Source organism: Podarcis tiliguerta, assembly GCF_965153285.1.
Source record: "Podarcis tiliguerta genome assembly, chromosome: 14".
Taxonomy (NCBI): Eukaryota; Metazoa; Chordata; class Lepidosauria; order Squamata; family Lacertidae; genus Podarcis; species Podarcis tiliguerta.
In genome coordinates, this window is record NC_139547.1 from 28496933 (window position 1) to 28513920 (window position 16988).

Sequence of the window (16988 nt, forward strand, 5' to 3'; positions counted from 1 at the left end):
GTCTGTGAGAAGCTGGCAAGTAGGATTTAAGCACAAGAACAGCATTATCCTTTCTTGTTGCTTTCAGAAACTGGTAGTCAGAAGCATTGCTTCCTCCGACTGTGAAGGCAGAGAAAAGCCATCATGGCTAGTAGCCATTAATGGTCCTTTCCGTGAAAAAGAGTTTTGGATAACTCTAAAACTTGCACACTTTGGCATGATAGAGGTGATTTCGGCTTCTTTGAGGGCCACCTTTCTATTTTACATCTATTTATTTATTTAATGACGCTTTTTTAAAACAAGGTCAAGTAATGTCCAGATAAACACAAGCGAAGAAGAGAGGAGAGAGGCTGCTCATTGGCTTTCTAATGCTGTCACAGGCAGCGAGGACTTTAAACCGGAATCTCCGAGACCGGATATCCGCTTCCACTCTCTCTCTTTCTCCCCACCGCCATGTCAGGGAAGAGACGTCCAATAGGAATGAGCAAATTCGAGAAGCGCGGCTTGATAGTCCATGGAAATCGAATCACGACGCGGGCCAACGGCGAACGAGATCCTGCCTTACGTCACAAAGAGCAGGTCGCCAGGCGATGACGAAATACGGAAGCGCAGTGGGAAGGAAGCGGCGCTCCATCCTTCGAACCGCCCTTTATGGTTGTGGCGCCTCGGCCCCGCCCCTTCGTCCGCGTCCGCCCGAGGGGGCGGGGCCCGCTGTCGGCATGGTGACCGCGTCAGGGCCCGAGGCAGCCCGAGGCCCAGGCGCCGCCGCCGCCGCCCCGGGGGAAGCCGCGGGGCCGGTAAGGAGCCGCCAGGAGGAGTGAGTGGCGGTGGGGCGAAAAAGCCCGCAGGCCTGCCGGTGGCGGCGCAGCCCTGGGGTGTCCCCCGCCCGGGCGGGCCCGGGAAGCCTCGAAGGGGCCCCGCCGACCCCTCTCCCGCCCCCGGTGACTCCTCCCGTCCCTGCGGAAGGGGGCCGTCGAGGACCCTCCTCCTCGCAGGGTGAACCTGAGGCCGCTTTAGTGCTGTCCTACACGCCGAGGCAGTGTGTGGATGTGAACCGGTCGGACCCCAAAGCAACCCCGGCCAGGCTGGCGCCTCGGAGCCCAGAACCGCAGCCGGAACCACTAGAGGTCCTCGCAGGCCCAAACACCTGGAGGGCGGCGCCAGGCTGGCTAAGGCTGCCAAAGATGGGGTCGTTGGTACCCTGCAGGTGTAGCTGGGAACAGCTCCCACCCACTCTTGGCTTACCTGCCGCCTGCTGGTATTTGTCGAGCAACATCTAGAGGGCTACAGAAGGTCCCCTGCCCCTCCTCTCCCCAAGATCCGCTTCCCCAGAGCTTCTCTCTGTGGCACACTGCTCTTTCCCTTTTGCAGACATGGAGGTCACTTGCATATGGGTTCCTCTCCTGGAGGCTGTCTTCCCCTATCTGGTGCCCTACAGACTGTTTTATGACTTCCATAATCCCTGACCATTGACCATACTGGTTGGGACTGATGGGAGTTGTCATCCAATACATTTTGAAGGGTGACTAGTTGGGGAAGACTGCTTTAATTCCTTCCTTCTCTCCCCGCCCCCCCCCCCCCCCCAGGCCTTTGCAAGGAGAGCAAGTTGTGCTGAAATTGGAAGCGCAGAGTTGGCTACAGAAATAATATTTCAATTCTTTGGTTGTATTCTTTTGGTTTAGTTACTATCATTTACTTTTGTTTAAGATGAATATTGTAAACGACCCTGTGATCCTGACAGCCTAGAAATATAGTAAATAAACAATGAATGATATACTGGTACAGTAGTGCTCAATCCATGCTTAATATTGCTAAGGCCAGCACAAGTTTGTGCCACTCCCTGCCACACTTTGCTGTAGGGTCTGGCTGTCCAACCTCTCCAAGCTGCCATCTCCCTGTCCCCTTCTCGTTCAGTGTCTCTGGATGTCCCAGTCTTTAGGCAGGGCACCTCCTCTGTCTTTGGCTGCTAAACTGCATAATCCAAGCCTCTCCAGTAATTTGTGGGATATGTGCTCTGCTGGTAAACTGAATCAATTGCAAGTAAAATGTGGATTTAGAAATGCCTCAGTTTTAGAATCTGGAGAGTTACTGCCAGTCAGAGCAGGTATTCATATGAAAGTGGACCTGACATTCTGATTCATTATGAGGCATTTTGGCTGGAAGTTTTAGAGGAAGGGAGGATGTCCTAGGTGGCTGAAGAGGCTTGGAAGAAACCCACAAAGATGGTGCTACCATTTTAAATTTTACCTATACCCCACATTCAGGAACATCCCTGGGCAGCTTGCAAATAATTAACATTCCAGTAAAACAAAAGCATTAAAATACCACAATACAAGGGAGCATTATAAAGAAGACAAGTTTGCTTTGGATTATCAGTAGCTAGTAAGAAATGTCAGAGTGGCTGGATCTGCTGACAACCCTTCTTCCCTGTGCTCTTTTGCAAGAGTGCCTGAGAGAATGAAGATCAATACAGACGAAAGCAGTGAGTCTGAGAACGAAACTGATGAAGACGAAGATGAGGATGACGAAGGGGGCCTGTCAGATGAGTCTGCCAATGAATGCCTTAAGAGGCTGGATGCAGAAAACAAGGACAAGCAGCGAACCCAGGGCCAAGGGCACAAAGGCACTAAGCCACCAGGGCAGAAGAGTGACCAGCCAGGGGTCTCCCTGATCGATTTGGAGGAGCAACTGGCAGAAGAATGTGAGCTGGAAGAGGCAAGGAGGAGGAAGAAGAAGAAACACAGGTGGGCCACTTCCGGGTTTCCCCCTTGGACCCCCTTGTGAATCTCTTCGGGGCAAGCTATGCAGTTTCCATTCGCACTTAGGAGTGCAGACACCGCTGCTGTTGAAATCCCAGTTCTTTACTTTGGCCCCCCAAGTCATTGTGTTCTGTGCCCCAAGGCCACAGGGGTCAAGGCCTGGTGGGTTGGCCCCATGTTTCCATAAGCATTTCCCCTCCCAGCAGCTGCTGCTTGTCAGCTCAAAGTTTGCTCTTCCCAGCCACTGAGCCACTGTTCCATCTCAATTCCAGGCTGCTGTCCATCAACCTCGCCAGCTGCAAATATGAGAGTGGTAAGTTAGGGTTGCTTCTTGGTGGCTTTCTCCTGTACCCTGAGAGCATCATCACATGGGCCCTGGTTATTGCTTGGTCTCCTGGATTGGCTTTATGCCATTCACAGGGGAAGGAACCAACAGCAGTCAGGGTGACTCCAGGCAGCTTCTGAATTGGTTGGGCATGGGGACCTGTGAGGTACCTGCATTAGGATAGAAGTTCCCAGGGTCACTTTTGTTTTGGAGGGTTGCTTCCCCCCACCCCCGCCAAAGGGGTGGCTCCTGCTGCTCAGATGGTTGCTGCACTCCTGCTGCCACCAGCAAGATCCAGAGGGGTTCCAGTGCCTCTTGGATCCATGTGGTCCTCTTTCTTTTGCTGCAGTTAGGCGTGCTGCTCGACGCTGTGGTTTGAAAGAAGTGGGGGAGGACGAGGAGTGGACCGTTTGCTGGACTGACTGCTCGGTCTCCTTGGAGCGTGTCATGGAAATGAAGAGGTTTCAGGTAGCTGGAGCAGAGCCAGAGGGGAGGGAGCTGTGGCTGGCAGGCAGGTTGGAGTTAGGAAGGGAGGTAGTTAGTCTCTGACATGTCACAGCACTTCTGATCTCTTATGCTGATTCAGGCAGTTTTGGGACTTGAGTGGCTTGTGCCCCTCTGCTGGGGGAAGCCCCTGGTGTCAATCAACACATTTGTCCATGGGCATAGCCAGGATGTTCATTAGTGGGAGCAGAACTTCAGTTGGCTATTGATTTTTATTCATTTAGGGGGGGCAGCTGCCCATGCATCTGTCCAATTAAGCCCTGGCTCTTCCATGGCTTTGCCACTGCCAGGAGGGCATGCCTGTGTGCACTCCACTGCCTTGCTCTGATCTAAATTATCACAAGGAGAGGGTGGTGGGCAAGGTCTGGCTGCAACCCCTCCTAGACAGACACTGCTTAGCCACAAATAGACTACCAATGGCAAAGCATTGTTAGACGGGCTCCCTTTACTTGGAACCTTTGCTTGGTGCAGAATACAGCAGCTAGATTGTTGACATTTATGTTGTGAACTGCCCTGAGATTTTCAGATGGAAGGTGGCGTATAGATTTAATTAATAATTTTTTTTAAAAAAATAAACCAATCACTTGCAAAATATCCTGCCATCTGCATCTGCCGCACTGGTTCCTGTGTATTTCTGAGTTCAATTCAAGGTGTTGGTTTTTATGACTGGTTGTACTCAGTTTTAATATGGAAGCTTTCTAGGGAATCCTACAAGAAAATTCCCCAGGCAGTTTCTGCATTAAAATGGATATTGAAAGGTGGCATAAAAAAATACCCTAAATAAACAGCAACACTCCTTTCCAGAGATGCTGGTGATTCTCTTCCCCTTTCCCCGCTCTATTTTCAGAAAATCAACCACTTCCCAGGCATGGCAGAGATCTGCCGCAAGGACCTGCTTGCCCGCAACCTCAACCGCATGCTTAAGCTCTTTCCCAAGGAGTACAGCATCTTCCCACGCACCTGGTGCCTGCCAGCTGAGTGAGTGAGGGGACTCTGATCCAAGTGGTGATGCTGGGGGAAGGGCAAGCAGTGGGCCACTTTTGGGGAGGGGCTTCTATCACTTAGTCATCCTATGCCAGTTCTGGAGCACACACACACACCCTCATTCAGATGAACAATTCCTGCCACTGGCTTGAGAGAGGGCAGCCTTTGTGGAATCTCCCATATGCCAGCTTCTGTGTTGTGCCTTTATAGCTATGGGGACTTCCAAGCCTATGGGCGTATGAGAAAGAACAGGACTTACATCTGCAAGCCAGATAGCGGCTGCCAAGGACGGGGCATCTTCATCACACGCAATCCCAAGGAGATCAAGCACGGCGAGCACATGATCTGCCAGCAGTACATTGCCAAGGTGGGCCTGGCAGACACCAAGAGAGAACGGCCTCCCTTTGCCTAAATGCACAACTCCTGCCCTCTTAGCATAGCTGGCTGAGAAAGCTGGCCTCGCCTGGGGATTTTTGGTGCAAGACTCCTGAGCTTACTGGCTGTCTGCCCCTGACCACCAATCACAGACCCACCCCTCTCTCTGCAGCCCTTCCTCATTGATGGCTTCAAGTTTGACATGCGCATCTATGTCCTGGTCACCTCCTGCGACCCGCTGAAGATCTTTGTCTATGAGGAGGGGCTGGCCCGCTTTGCCACCATGAGGTACATCGAGCCCAGCAGCAGCAACCTGGTAAAGAAGGGATGTTTCCCAGGAACTGGCATTTGCTTTGTAGAATAATAAGCTGTTGTGGTGCCTGATGTGATTTCTGGGAGCTCTCCAAGAGGGGGTGGGTGGATATAGTGTCACTGTGGCACTTTGCAAGTGAAAGATCAACCCAGATCCATTCATTGGAGACTTGCTTGAGAGATGCTGTCAGGAAAATGAACTGCCCTCCTTGCATCCCATGACAGGCAGCACTGAGGCATGGGGGCAAGAGGGTTCTGGCGCTGCTCAGGCAGGACTGATGAATGCTGTTGCTCCAGGGAACCTAGGCAGGAGGGGAAAGGGCCTCCAGGTGCGGACAGTAAACCCTTCCACTGTCTCTCTTGCAGGAAGACATATGTATGCACCTGACCAACTACGCCATCAACAAGCATAACGAGAACTTTGTGCGTGATGACAATACAGGCAGTAAGAGGTATTTTCCTTGCCAAGCCCCCTGCAGGAGCAGAGCTGGGCCTTCTGCTTGGGGGAAGCTGCCTTCTGCTAAAGTGAATGCTTAGATGGGCAGAGGCAGCTGGAAGCAATGCAAGCTGGAAGGACAGTGCAGGGTGGGGGACAATGCATGGTTTCAGGTTCCTCTTAGCCAGAAACTTATCCAAGACCACTCACGCCATCAGTATTATGGAGGAGGGGTAGAGGAGAAGATTTCATATGGAGAAGATCCCATGTTCAATTTCTGGTAGCATCTCCAACTAAAAAACATGGCTGAAGGCAGGAAGGGTCTTAATGCTTGTTTGGAAATATGCCCTGCTGAAAGGGGACTGTTCTGGTTGTCCTGCTGAGCCCCTTTCTTTGTGGATGTGGGGATCAGGGTTTGGGGTTTGGCCATCCTCAGGAGCAGAGTCTGGCCTTGACATCCCTGCAGCCCATTTTCATCCCCATAGGAAGCTGTCCACACTGAACAGCTGGATGCGGGAGCACAGCTATGACACGGCCGAGCTGTGGCGGGACATTGAGGACATCATCATCAAGACCCTCATTGCTGCCCACCCAGTGCTGAAGCACAATTACCGCACCTGCTTCCCCAACCACATATCGGGCTGCGCTTGCTTCGAGATCCTGGGCTTCGACATCCTCCTGGACAGGAAGCTCAAACCTTGGCTGTTGGAGGTACGTGGGGTGCTGTTGTCCTTCTGAAGCAGAATTCCCAATCGGAGCATGCACTGCTTCTTTGCAGCAAGACCCTTCCATCTCTGTGATTCTATGATTTTGAACACTCTTTTGTTCTTGATCCCAACGAAGTCTGGGAAGAGTCTCAGCCTCTTCCTTGATAGTCCCTTTTCCCTGATTCAGCTAGTCTCCATCACTCAGTGGTAGATAGTAGATGCAAGCAGGTCCCAGGTTCAGTCCTGTTGAGAGAGAGGGTTGAGAGAGAGACTCCTGCCTGAAACTGCCTGGGAGAGCTGCTGCCAGTCAGTGTAGACAGTATTGAGTTAGATGGACCAAGGATCTGACTCGGTATAAGGCAGCTTTCTTTGTTCCTATGTCTACTCTTTTGTATCTTGAAAGAAGCAGGAAAGATGTCTACAAATACCTTGGAAGTCAGAGGTGAGGTGGGGTGGGTATCTTCAGACAATAGTAACACAAACAGGCACATGAGACTGAGTCGGGATGCTTCCAGATCTGATTTAAAATTGTCAGTCCTGATTGGCTGTAAATATCAAACTTCTCCCCACACCCTCCAAGGTATGCCAGCCTGTCGTTCATTCCCAGTCCAACCACTTCAGGCTCCTGGGGAACATTTTCCATCTCCCTGAAGCACCCACTGTAATCCTGACTGCTGCAGTGTCTTGCTACCCCCTACCTGACTAGCTGCAACTGTATACAAAAAACTGCAAACTATTTCTTGGAAAAAACTAAGCATCAGAATAGATGCCTCTATCCTAGAAGGAGTGGAGGTCCTGAAGTCTCATGGGTCAAACCAGATCCCAGAGTGGCCATCTTGTAAGGAAGCTGCATGTAAAAACCAGGCCCTTCCCCATTGCTCTTTCCCCTCCAGGTCAACCACTCCCCCAGCTTCACCACTGACTCCCGCCTGGACCGTGAAGTGAAGGATGCCCTGCTCTGCGATGCCATCAATCTTATCAACCTGCGTGCTTGTGACAAGAAGAAGGTGCTAGAAGAGGACAAGCGGCGGGTGAAGGAGCGCCTCCTCCAAGCCCACCAGCCGCCCCGAGAAGCCAGGTAACCCTGGGAGGGGCCCAGCCTGACTGTGGCTGTACTCCCTTGCCTCCCTTGCCCTGGCCATGCTGCCTCCTTCTCCCCCAGAAACAGCTTTTCCTGGCTTTGCCTTCAGAGATGCCCAACACCCAGTTCCTGCAGCCTTGTCAGGTTGCACGTTAGCCTCCAACCACCACGAGGGAGGGGAGAAAATGGAGCAAGGAGCCAATCAGATGGGTTTGCCTTTCTTTCTATGGTCCTGTAATGGGCCATGTGGCAGTGCAGGAGTCCTGGATCCTGGCATGTGGGTCATTGGTTGCCTTGGCTGAAGCTGTGCAACACCCCATGCAGACAAGGTGGGGGAGCAGGGGGAAGAGAGGGAGGAAAGTGGCTTGGGTACCAATGACAGGGGAGGCCAAGGGGGACTCAGAGGACAGCAGTGCCCATTAGTCTCTCCCTCCCCGGCAGAACCTAGGATTTCTCTGCTGCCGGGGCCCCAGCCTGAACTCTCTCAATCTGCAGGCGGGAGCAGTTGGAGAGCAGTCAGGCCGCCTGGTTGGCCCAGGCCGAGAAGTACGAGAGCAGCCACCTGGGTGGCTACCGAAAGATCTTCCCATCACGGGGCACAGAGAAGTACAACCCCTTCTTCAAGCACAGTGGATCCCTCTTCCAAGAGACTGTGGCCTCCAAGGCCAGGGAAGAGTGTGCCAGGTAGGGCAAGGGGAAGCCATTCCTCACAGGGCAGGCTGAGCCAGGCCTAGTCCTTGCATGTACACACACATGGACTTGCAAAAGGATGACACACCCACACACAATGTCTTGTGTCTTCTGTCAGGCAACAGCTGGAGGAGATTCGCCAGAAGCAGGAGCAGAGGGAGAGTACAGCTGCGAAGAAGAAGAGGGATGTGAAGGAGAACTTGCAGGGGGAGTCAGCAGGGGAGAAGGGGAAGGGCAAGCCAGCCCTAACTCGCATAGCCTACAGCCACAGCAAGACCTGGAACCCAAAGGTACCTCATGGAGGAGTGAGGAGCAGCTCTTGAGTCCCTCCCTCTTCTAACACCAGGGAGGAGGAAGGACTTTCAAGGCCAGCTGCTGCACCTAGAGATGGAACTATTCTACTTTAGGAGCCTGGTGAATGTTTCTTTTTTTTTAACTTGCATGGTTTAAATCTTCTGCCTGCCCCAGGGAAAAGTGAGAGATCCCATAGTCCCACCCCAGCCTCCCTGCTCCTTTCCATAGCTATTGTCCTCGTATATTCAGCCATAAATGCAAGCAGCCTCTTTTTGCTGGAACTGAGTTTGCAGTTCTGAGGGAGCCAGTGGCTTTCCACATGCAGTGCAATTGCAGAAAGGTCATTTTTTGCCTTTGGGCAACCTGGAGCTTGAAAGAGCCTGAGTCCCGCCAGACCTGGCGATAAGGGCGGGCCTTGTGCTTTGTCTGGCATGGCTGCAGATGAGCTGGTCAGAGGGCTCTGTGAGATACAAGCTGCAGGGCAAAACAAGATCTGGGGGCTAAAGCTGGAAGACAGCGTCCTCAATCTTGGCCTTACCGAATTAGATCTGGTTTTGCTTCTTATGTGGAGGAGCAGGTGTGTTGTTTTGTTTTCTGTAAGCTGCTTGGTGAGCTATTGAGGATCTAAATATCTAAAATGAGCCCAGCTCCTCTTCTCAAGTCTGACCCAGGCTGCCTTTTTCCCTAGATATCCTCCACACCATATGACAGCATGACTCCCCAGGCCATTGTGGAGGAAGAGGAAGTGGAGAGGGTCAAAGCCCTCCTACGGAGGGAGAACCTCATCCGAGGGCTGGGCATCGTCGACCAGCTGACACGCCTGCTCCGCAACACGGAACCCAAGCCTGTGGAGGTCCAGAGGCCACACATTAACATCTCAGAAAGCCAGGTATGCAGGTGCTGTTTCCAGACCCCAAAACGCACACTGGGTGGAAAGTCTTGGAGGAGATCTCTCTCCAGCAAAGGAGGAGGGTTGGAACAAACATTGTTCCCTGGCTTTGGAGGGAGCTGGGTTCCTGCTCCTGCCTTGCAATCAGCCTGCCTTGCTCTCCGGCTTTGTTCTCTGCCTGCAAAGCAGAAATCCTTCTGACTAGTCTGAAAGGGCCAACTGTTGTGCCTTACCAAGGCTACGAAAATGTTTAATGGCTGGTTTGGGGAAACATGACCAATGGGGATTGGATGCCTGCCATTCCCTTTGGATGTGCTATGTGGGTCTTTGTAAAGAAGCGGCAGTGGCGTAGTGTGGGGGGTGCAGGGGGGGCCGGCCGCACCGGGCGCAACATCTGGGGGTTAGGGTTAGGGGGCGCAAATCCACGGGTTAGGGGGCGCAAATTACTTGCCTTGCCCCGGGTGCTGACAACCCACGCTACGCCACTGAGAAGCGGTCAGTGTGGGAGGGGACACCTCAAAACCTGACAGCAGCCACAGGTGACTCTGTAGGGTCCCCTGTCCAAGCCTCACCCTGCTGCTTTTTTCTTCCAGCCTCACTTTCTCCAGGATATGTTTAATAACCGAGAGCCACAGAATCTGATGACCCTCGTCCCCCTCTCCCTCCTAGGGGGCTCCGTCCAGGAGCTGGGCCAGCAGATCATGCAGCAGCAGCCCACAGCCCGTGTCCAACTACTGGGAAACCAAGGCTTCATCCCAACCATTTTGGGTGCCCTGTCGGGCTTGGGCTCGTCTTCCCATGAGTCCTATTCCACACACTTCAAGCCGCAGCTCCACATCCAGCCCCCCAAGAACATGAGCTGGTTGGGTGCGGCCATGGTGGGCGAGCCGGGTTCTCTGGCCCGGATGCTGAAGGCAGGAGGGCGCCGGTTTGGCAGCGCCAAGAACAAGCTGGAAGTCGGTGAGTATTGCGGGTGAGAGCCTTGTGGTCCTCTGGTGCTGCCCCAGTTGCTCCACGACCACTGCCAGCAGCAGCAGGAGGGTTGAGACACCAGGAAATGTAACCTTTCCCTGTCTGCGTGCTCAGGAACCCCAAGACTCAGGAACAGGGGCAACATGAGGGCCACAGCCTGCAGTGGAGACAGGGCAAGCAAGTATCTTGGCAGGTGTGTCCAGCAGTGGTGCCAAGGGGCAGCCAGACCACTGAGGAGCAGGGAGCACAGGCGGTCTTCTTCAGCACCACCACCTCCTCCTCCCTCCCCCAGCATGTTGCTTGCCCTACAGGCATGGAGCCCGGCCACCCATGCTTCTCTCCTCCTCCTCTTTTAGGCAGCCCTGCAAGCAAGCGGCCCCTGTACATGAGCTCCGGTTCCCTGAACTGCCTGTCGCACGGTGGCAAAGCTACCAGCCACATGTACAGCAGCTTTCCCTTCCCCTCTGCGGCAGCTCCGCTAAACCGCACTGACCTGCATGGACTGGCCATCAATTCTGCGTCTGCTCCACTCATCCGGCGCACCAGCCCACACCGCTCCAGCAACATGGCCACTCTGCATCTCAACCAGCCCAGGTAGCCTCCTCATCCTAGGTCCGCTCAGGCAGCAGCAGGATGGACCCTGCTAAGAAGGTCCTCCAGCCAAACTTCCTCATGATCTCCTTGTCTTTCTCCGCCCCCAGGAAAGGCACTTGACTTGACCTCTTGGCAGAACAGCAATCCAGGAGCCAGAAGAGCTGGGGGACTTTGCTGCTGCAGCCTGTGCCAAGAGGGGCAGTAGAGGAAGTGAAGCCCCTGCCCTGTGGAGGCAGTGGCAGCAGCAGCAGTGGCCTGGTGCCATGGCCCTGGGCACAACACATCCACCCCAGCCAGGCAGTTGTCCAGGAGCCCCTTGCCAACCTACTCCTCCATGCCAAATTCATTTCCCCGTTTCCCCACTCCAAAGCAGCAGCAACAAATTCTAATAACAGTATTAGACATCTTTGGCCGTGCCCCCACTTCCTCCTTGCCAACTCCCCTGCCGCCAATGCCAGTCAGCCTGCCAAAGGCCAGGTCCCAATCCTGAAGAGCACTATGGGCTGGGAACGGAGTTTCTTTTGTAACCGACTTTGTATTAAAGTTTTATACGGTTATACAATCTGGGGTCTCTCTCTCTCTCCTTTGACTCTCCTTTGACTTTGTAGAGCCAGTGTGGTATAGTGGTTGAGAGTGGTAGTCTTGTAATCTGGGGAACCGGGTTCGCGTCTCCGCTCCTCCACATGCAGCTGCTGGGTGACCTTGGGCCAGTCACACTTCTTTGAAGTCTCTCAGCCCCACTCACCTCACAGAGTGTTTGTTGTGGGGGAGGAAGGGAAAGGAGAATGTTAGCCGCTTTGAGACTCCTTAAAGAGAGTGAAAGGCGGGATATCAAATCCAAACTCCTCCCCCCCCAAACTCCTGACTCACAAAGCACAGCATCTTGTTCTCCCAGCAGCTACCTTCTTTGCTGGGAGCAGGAACAGGGACTTCCTTACCCCCAAAAAAGTTTTTATCCCTCTCTCATAGCACTAGAGCTTGCAGACACCCAATGAAGCTGAATGTTGGAAGATAAAAGGATGTCCAGCACACAGTGCAGAGTTAAAACTATGGCACTCCCTCCTGCAGGAAGCACTGATGGCCACTGAATTTGATGGCTTTAAAAGAGGATTAAACAAATTCATGGAGGAGAGGACTATCAATGGCTACTAGCCACAGTGCCTATGCTCTGCAGCCATAGTTGGAGGCAGCAATGCTTCTGAATACCAACCGCTGAAACCATAGGAGGGGAGAGGCCTCTTGAGCCCAGATCCAGCTTGCAGGCTTACCATGAAGGCATCTGTTTGGCCACTGTGGGAACAGGATGGTGGGTAGATCCAGGAAGCTCTTCAAAGAGGCAGAGGAATACAAAGAATTCATTGTTCTTTGCCCTTCATCATACTTGAATTTCAGTGAAAGGGATGCAAAGGGGGCCATGGGTGTAGGCAGGGGAGCAGCTGCCCCCTAAATCAAGTAAATAAATAAAAATACTTAACGGACCAATCGTATCGCAGATAGCTCGGTTCTCCCCCCCCCCCAATAAATCCTGGCTGTGCCCATGGATGGGGGTCTACTATTTACTTCTAGGCAAACTGTGGCTGACCCTACCCCACCCAGGGCTAGCCTCCTGGGTGGGATGGAAAGCATAAGCCTCCAGGCCCACAAGGTTTACAGGGGGGAAACGGGATGGACCTTATTTTAGGGGTAGAGTATCCAGTTTGCAGGCAGCAAGTCCTAGGTATATTCAGTGAAAGACTCTCCTGAAGAGCCGCTGCCAGTCTGTGTAGACAACGCTGAACTGCAGGAATTCTGCATCAGGCCATTACATCCGTGGCGCGCTTTTCCTACTGAAACTCAGATGGGCTAAGCTCGGCCTCCGCGGCGCCCGTTCCGGATTGCGCCCGCCTTCCGGAAGAGCCCGCCCCGCCCCCACGTGCTCCTAGGCGGCGCGGCCTCGGCAGTCTCTTTCCTCTGAGCTACAATGGCCGGGTCTGGACGCTTGGTGGGTCTGAGGCGGGTGGCTGCTCGGTTGGCGGCGAGAGAGGCAGAAGGCAAACTGCCCGAGGAGCAGCCGGAGGTGGAGCAGGAGGTGGAGAGGTAGGGCCCGATCCCTCGACAGCTTCCCTCCCTGGCCCAGGAGCTCGCCTGCCCAAGACGCTCATCTCTCTCTCTCCCCGCCGACAGGTTGCTGAAGCGCCAGGAGAAGGCGATCCGCCTGCGAAAAATGCAGAGGCTGATGGAACCGCGCGGGCCCCCTGAGCGCACCTTGACCCGCCAGGCCATGGAGCAGATCCGGTAAGAGCGGAGGCCAGGGAGGTCGACCGCAGGGAAGGTGGCGGCGGCGGCGGAGGAGGAAGGGGAGCCCCGACGGCAGCTCGCGACAAGCCGCGTCTCTCTCTCTCTCCGCCCCAAGCGGGGCGCGGGCGACGCTTCTCCAACGCGCCCCTGCAACTTCTCTTTCTCCTTTTTGCGCCAGGTACCTGAGCCAGGAGCTGCCGGAGGAGTGGCCCGTCTCCCGCCTGGCGCGGAGCTTCCAGGTGGAACCCGGGGTCGTCCTTCGAGTCCTCCGGAGCCGCTTCTCCCCTTCACCGGAGCGGAGAGCTAAGCAAGACGCCAAGGCCGCCGCCGCCGTGGCCTCGAACCCCGAAAGCAGCGCCCGCCCCACGATCGTCATTGCCACCGAGGCCGCCGGCCGTCTACTTCCCGCCCCTGGCGCTGCGGCGGCGCTCTCCCGGCCAGTCGCCCCCAAGGCGGCACGTGCGGGCCCCTCTGCGCCGGAGAAGCAGCAACAAAAGCAGCAGCAGGAGGAGGAAGAAGACGAGGAGGAGGAAGGTCGGGGTTGGCGGGGGCCGAGCCCGGCGGAGCTGGAAGCGATGGTGGCTGAGGGCACCTGGGAGTCCCAGCTGAAAGTCGTGCAGAAGGGCCGAGAGTTCTTCGACAGCGATGGGAACTTCCTCTACAGGCTTCCCCAAACCCAGCAGCCCTGAGCATCTGGCAGTGGTGGAAGGCACTGGCCTCTTTTTGCATGTCAAGGGCAATACCTTGTCTGGATTGTCCTTGTAGCTAAAATGGCCACATCCAGCTCCTAAAAAGGGGGTGGGGTCCTGTTGTGGTGGAAAGTGTTGTGGCGCCCCTCCTCACTAGAGTCAAAAGCTGGCCCTTCAGGGGACTTCCTGCTCAGATTCTGCTCCCAGGCAGCTAGGAGAACTCTGCTGCCTGCAGTACAAGGGACCATCCTTGCCTAGGCTTTTTTTGTCTGCTCAGAGCAGAATCATCAAGCATTGAGAGGCAGACACCAGGCTTATATAAAGGGTCCTGCTGAGTTTCACCTTTACAAAGTGCTGTGATGCAGGTGGTTAGAATTTCCCTTGGACACATGCAGATGAGAGACTCAGAAAGAGCCATGTGGCCCTGCAGGGACTCAGCGGTAGTGACTGCAGCAACAGCAGCAATGTCTCCCAGGGCTATGAAAGCAAGTGCATGATGATAAGCCTCCATGCCTTTCTGAAAGCATTTTGGAAGGGATTAATAGCTTGGGTTTCTTAAAGTTCCTCAGATGCCTGTTACCCCTTCTTGAGAGGAAGCCCCAGCCACCTACTATGAAAAGCAGGTCGGGGAAGCTCACTTGCTCTTTTAGTGTAGAAGTTGGTATGTTGTTGTTTGGTTTTTTTGATGGTGCCAGAGAAGTAATTCTGCCCAGTTAACCTGACCACCCAGCTCCTCCTAACCTGCTGCCCTCCTGGTGTTCAGGACTATAATTCCCATTGGCCCTAGCCAATACAGCTAATGGGAGCTATAGTTCAAAATATCTGGAGGGTACGAGGCTGGGCTAGCGAGGCCCTTCTTGAATGTCTGTCTCGTGGCTGGTGCGTGAAAGGGTAGCCCATAGGCCCAGGGCTTGGAAGTGCCTTGCCTGCCCTCTCCCTCTGATTACTTGGAGCTGGATGAAACCTGTGCTCTTGCCTTGAGGCCTCATTTGGATGCCAGAACGCTCCTGCCCTGCTCCTTGGTGACAGTTTGGCCCTTCAGATCATGAAAATAATGTTGCCTGGGCAGGATTGGTGGCAGGACACAGCACAAGGAATTAAAAGGATTTTGATGGATAAAATTCTTCTCAGCCTAATAGGAGGGATCCATATCCATGTCTGTCATGTCAAACAAGCCCAAACCAATTCATCCTGAGCATGAGGGAATTCCTGTGTGAGGAACATGAAGTTCCTGCTGTCAGAGGGAAATGACTTTGTGATCCTCTTATCAATGATTTGGGATGATCAATAAAAGTGCAAGATCTGTAGGGTAAGAGGAGTGAAGAAGATGTGAGTGTGCTCTACCCTTAAAAACCTCAATTTTCTCTTTTTTGATATTTATTCATTTTTTTACAGAATGTAAAAGATTGTGCTACAGGCAGAGGGGTCTCCCATTTGCTGGCTTGGTGGAATACTCTTATGGGTTTCTAAAGTTGAGGTTTCAGAGTTCCCATTCTAATCAATAGGAGGTGAAGCCAAGCTGGGGGGGAGCTCCACTGCATGTCTCTTTGGTGAATGGGAAGCACATGATGGTCTTTGCTTCCCTCTGCCCTCAGAGCAGAGAAGAATATGAGTCAGGCTGAAAAACCCACGAAAAGAAAGTAAGCATACTGGGCAAGGCTCACCTTTGTGGAATTGGCATTGCTCTTAGGAGGACTTCATGGGACTGGAAAAAATGGGATAACAATATGCTACATTAAAAGTCTTTACTGTGGCATGGAAGTGGAAGCAGGAAAATAAATTTACACTTTCCAATTTCATGAGTGAATTATAAGCAATAAAGATATGAGACAGTCTCAGCTCAAAGGTTTTTTCTGTTATCCTAGCATTTCTTACAGCCTTTTCTACCCTCAAATCCTTATTTAAGTAATAAAATACTTAAATATTTCAAGTTAATGCTTCTGTTTTATTCTACAAATGTGCAGTTAACTGCATTCTTATATAAAGCAGCAAGAAGGGTTTTTTTTCCTTTAATTGGGTGGGGGTTCAGGCTTTATTGTAAGGAACGTGGGTGGCACTGTGGTCTAAACCAGAGTCTAGGGGTAAGCTCCCGTTGCTCGGTCCCTGGTCCTGCCACCCCAGAGTCGTCTGCGACTGGACTTAACAGTCAGGGGTCCCTTTACCTTTACCTCTGAGGCTTTATTGCAGTCGATCTGTGAAAGGGCTCTGCCCTTTCATTCATTTTAGTGAACTTCTGCTGCAGAACCTCCAGGTACCCTCATTGCTTTCAAGATGGGAAGGGCCACCACGCGGTAGCAGAACAGCAGCGGTTGCTTTGCATGCAGTCTCCTGTATCTCTAAAGGGGAAATACATTTTGCCAGAGATCTGGAAAAGTGGCTGCCTGTTGGAGATGCTACCTGCTAGATGAACCTAGTCTTGTCACAGGTAGGTAGCCGTGTTGGTCTGCCGTAGTCAAAACAAAAAATTCTTCCAGTAGCACCTTAGAGACCAACTAAGTTAGTTATTGGTATGAACTTTCATGTACATGGAATTTTTAAATTTTGTTTCCACTAGTCTTGTCAGTATCAGTCAGCCTTATGTCCATCTGTTGAATAGCATGACCCAAATAGACTGTACTACCAGGGCTAGAGTTGCATACATTGCCCTGTTTCTGTGATGCCTTTGTTCGTTTTACACTTTGTAGAGAACAAAAGGAACAGTGTGGCTGCAGGCTGAGTCAATAAAAGACCTATTACTGTAGGTAGCCAAGACAGAGATTTGGGGAAGACTGGCCTTTGGGATCCAGGCCTTTTGCAGGGCATTCAAAACACCTTCAGCTGAAAGGGAATGTGGAGCAGCTGTTATGGTCCACCACAGCATTTTAAAGCCACATTTAACAACCTTGAGGCTCCAAGTATACATGATGGTGATGGTGTTTTTTAATGGAAATTCTGGTTTAATGTAGGTTGTGTACTTGATAGCAACACGGAGAGTAGGATGATTTAACCTCAATGCTACCCTCCCCAGCTCATTTCCCAGGTGCATAGAGAAACAGAGCTGCTTAAAGATAGGGGAGCAGTTGGGGATGATCTTAATTGCGAAAACGGCCGCGTGCTGCTGCAGTCAAATTTGCACAAACCC

At 52.8% G+C, this 16988-nt stretch overlaps 2 protein-coding genes across 3 annotated transcripts; both read left to right on the forward strand.

Moving 5' to 3' along the window:
* The first annotated feature begins 589 nt into the window (after positions 1-589).
* Positions 590-11463, forward strand: TTLL13 (tubulin tyrosine ligase like 13). Of its 2 annotated transcripts, XR_014504770.1 has the most exons (17): positions 593-776; positions 2424-2723; positions 3011-3051; positions 3413-3531; positions 4415-4545; positions 4762-4918; positions 5099-5242; positions 5605-5690; positions 6160-6385; positions 7275-7459; positions 7958-8146; positions 8271-8442; positions 9135-9335; positions 9929-10295; positions 10422-10500; positions 10664-10901; positions 11009-11463. XR_014504770.1 is itself a non-coding variant. In XM_083412603.1 (16 exons), the coding sequence occupies exons 2-16, from the start codon at positions 2437-2439 to the stop codon at positions 11019-11021; spliced, it is 2556 nt and encodes an 851-aa protein (XP_083268729.1). In that variant the 5' UTR covers positions 590-776; positions 2424-2436; the 3' UTR covers positions 11022-11463. The 2 variants fall into 2 exon arrangements, 1 of the variants encoding a protein (XP_083268729.1); XM_083412603.1 differs by lacking the exon at positions 10422-10500 and having other exon boundaries at positions 590-776.
* Positions 11464-12337: 874 nt separating this feature from the next.
* NGRN (neugrin, neurite outgrowth associated) lies at positions 12338-15797 on the forward strand. The gene is made up of 3 exons (XM_083412604.1): positions 12338-12977; positions 13065-13175; positions 13357-15797. Exons 1-3 carry the CDS (start codon positions 12862-12864, stop codon positions 13865-13867), a joined length of 738 nt encoding a protein of 245 aa, XP_083268730.1. The 5' UTR covers positions 12338-12861; the 3' UTR covers positions 13868-15797.
* The last annotated feature ends 1191 nt before the right edge of the window (positions 15798-16988 follow it).

What these genes read in the sequence shown, in the direction of transcription:
- TTLL13 (XM_083412603.1), top strand. Translation starts at nt 2,437, where the DNA reads ATGAAGATCAATACAGACGAAAGCAGTGAGTCTGAGAACGAAACTGAT. An exon ending in AGGAAGAAGAAGAAACACAG is followed by an intron (nt 2,724 to 3,010) that starts GTGGGCCACTTC and finishes TCTCAATTCCAG; the next exon opens with GCTGCTGTCCATCAACCTCG. An exon ending in GACAATACAGGCAGTAAGAG is followed by an intron (nt 5,691 to 6,159) that starts GTATTTTCCTTG and finishes TCATCCCCATAG; the next exon opens with GAAGCTGTCCACACTGAACA.
- NGRN (XM_083412604.1), top strand. Translation starts at nt 12,862, where the DNA reads ATGGCCGGGTCTGGACGCTTGGTGGGTCTGAGGCGGGTGGCTGCTCGG. An exon ending in GTGGAGCAGGAGGTGGAGAG is followed by an intron (nt 12,978 to 13,064) that starts GTAGGGCCCGAT and finishes CCCCGCCGACAG; the next exon opens with GTTGCTGAAGCGCCAGGAGA. An exon ending in CAGGCCATGGAGCAGATCCG is followed by an intron (nt 13,176 to 13,356) that starts GTAAGAGCGGAG and finishes TTTTTGCGCCAG; the next exon opens with GTACCTGAGCCAGGAGCTGC.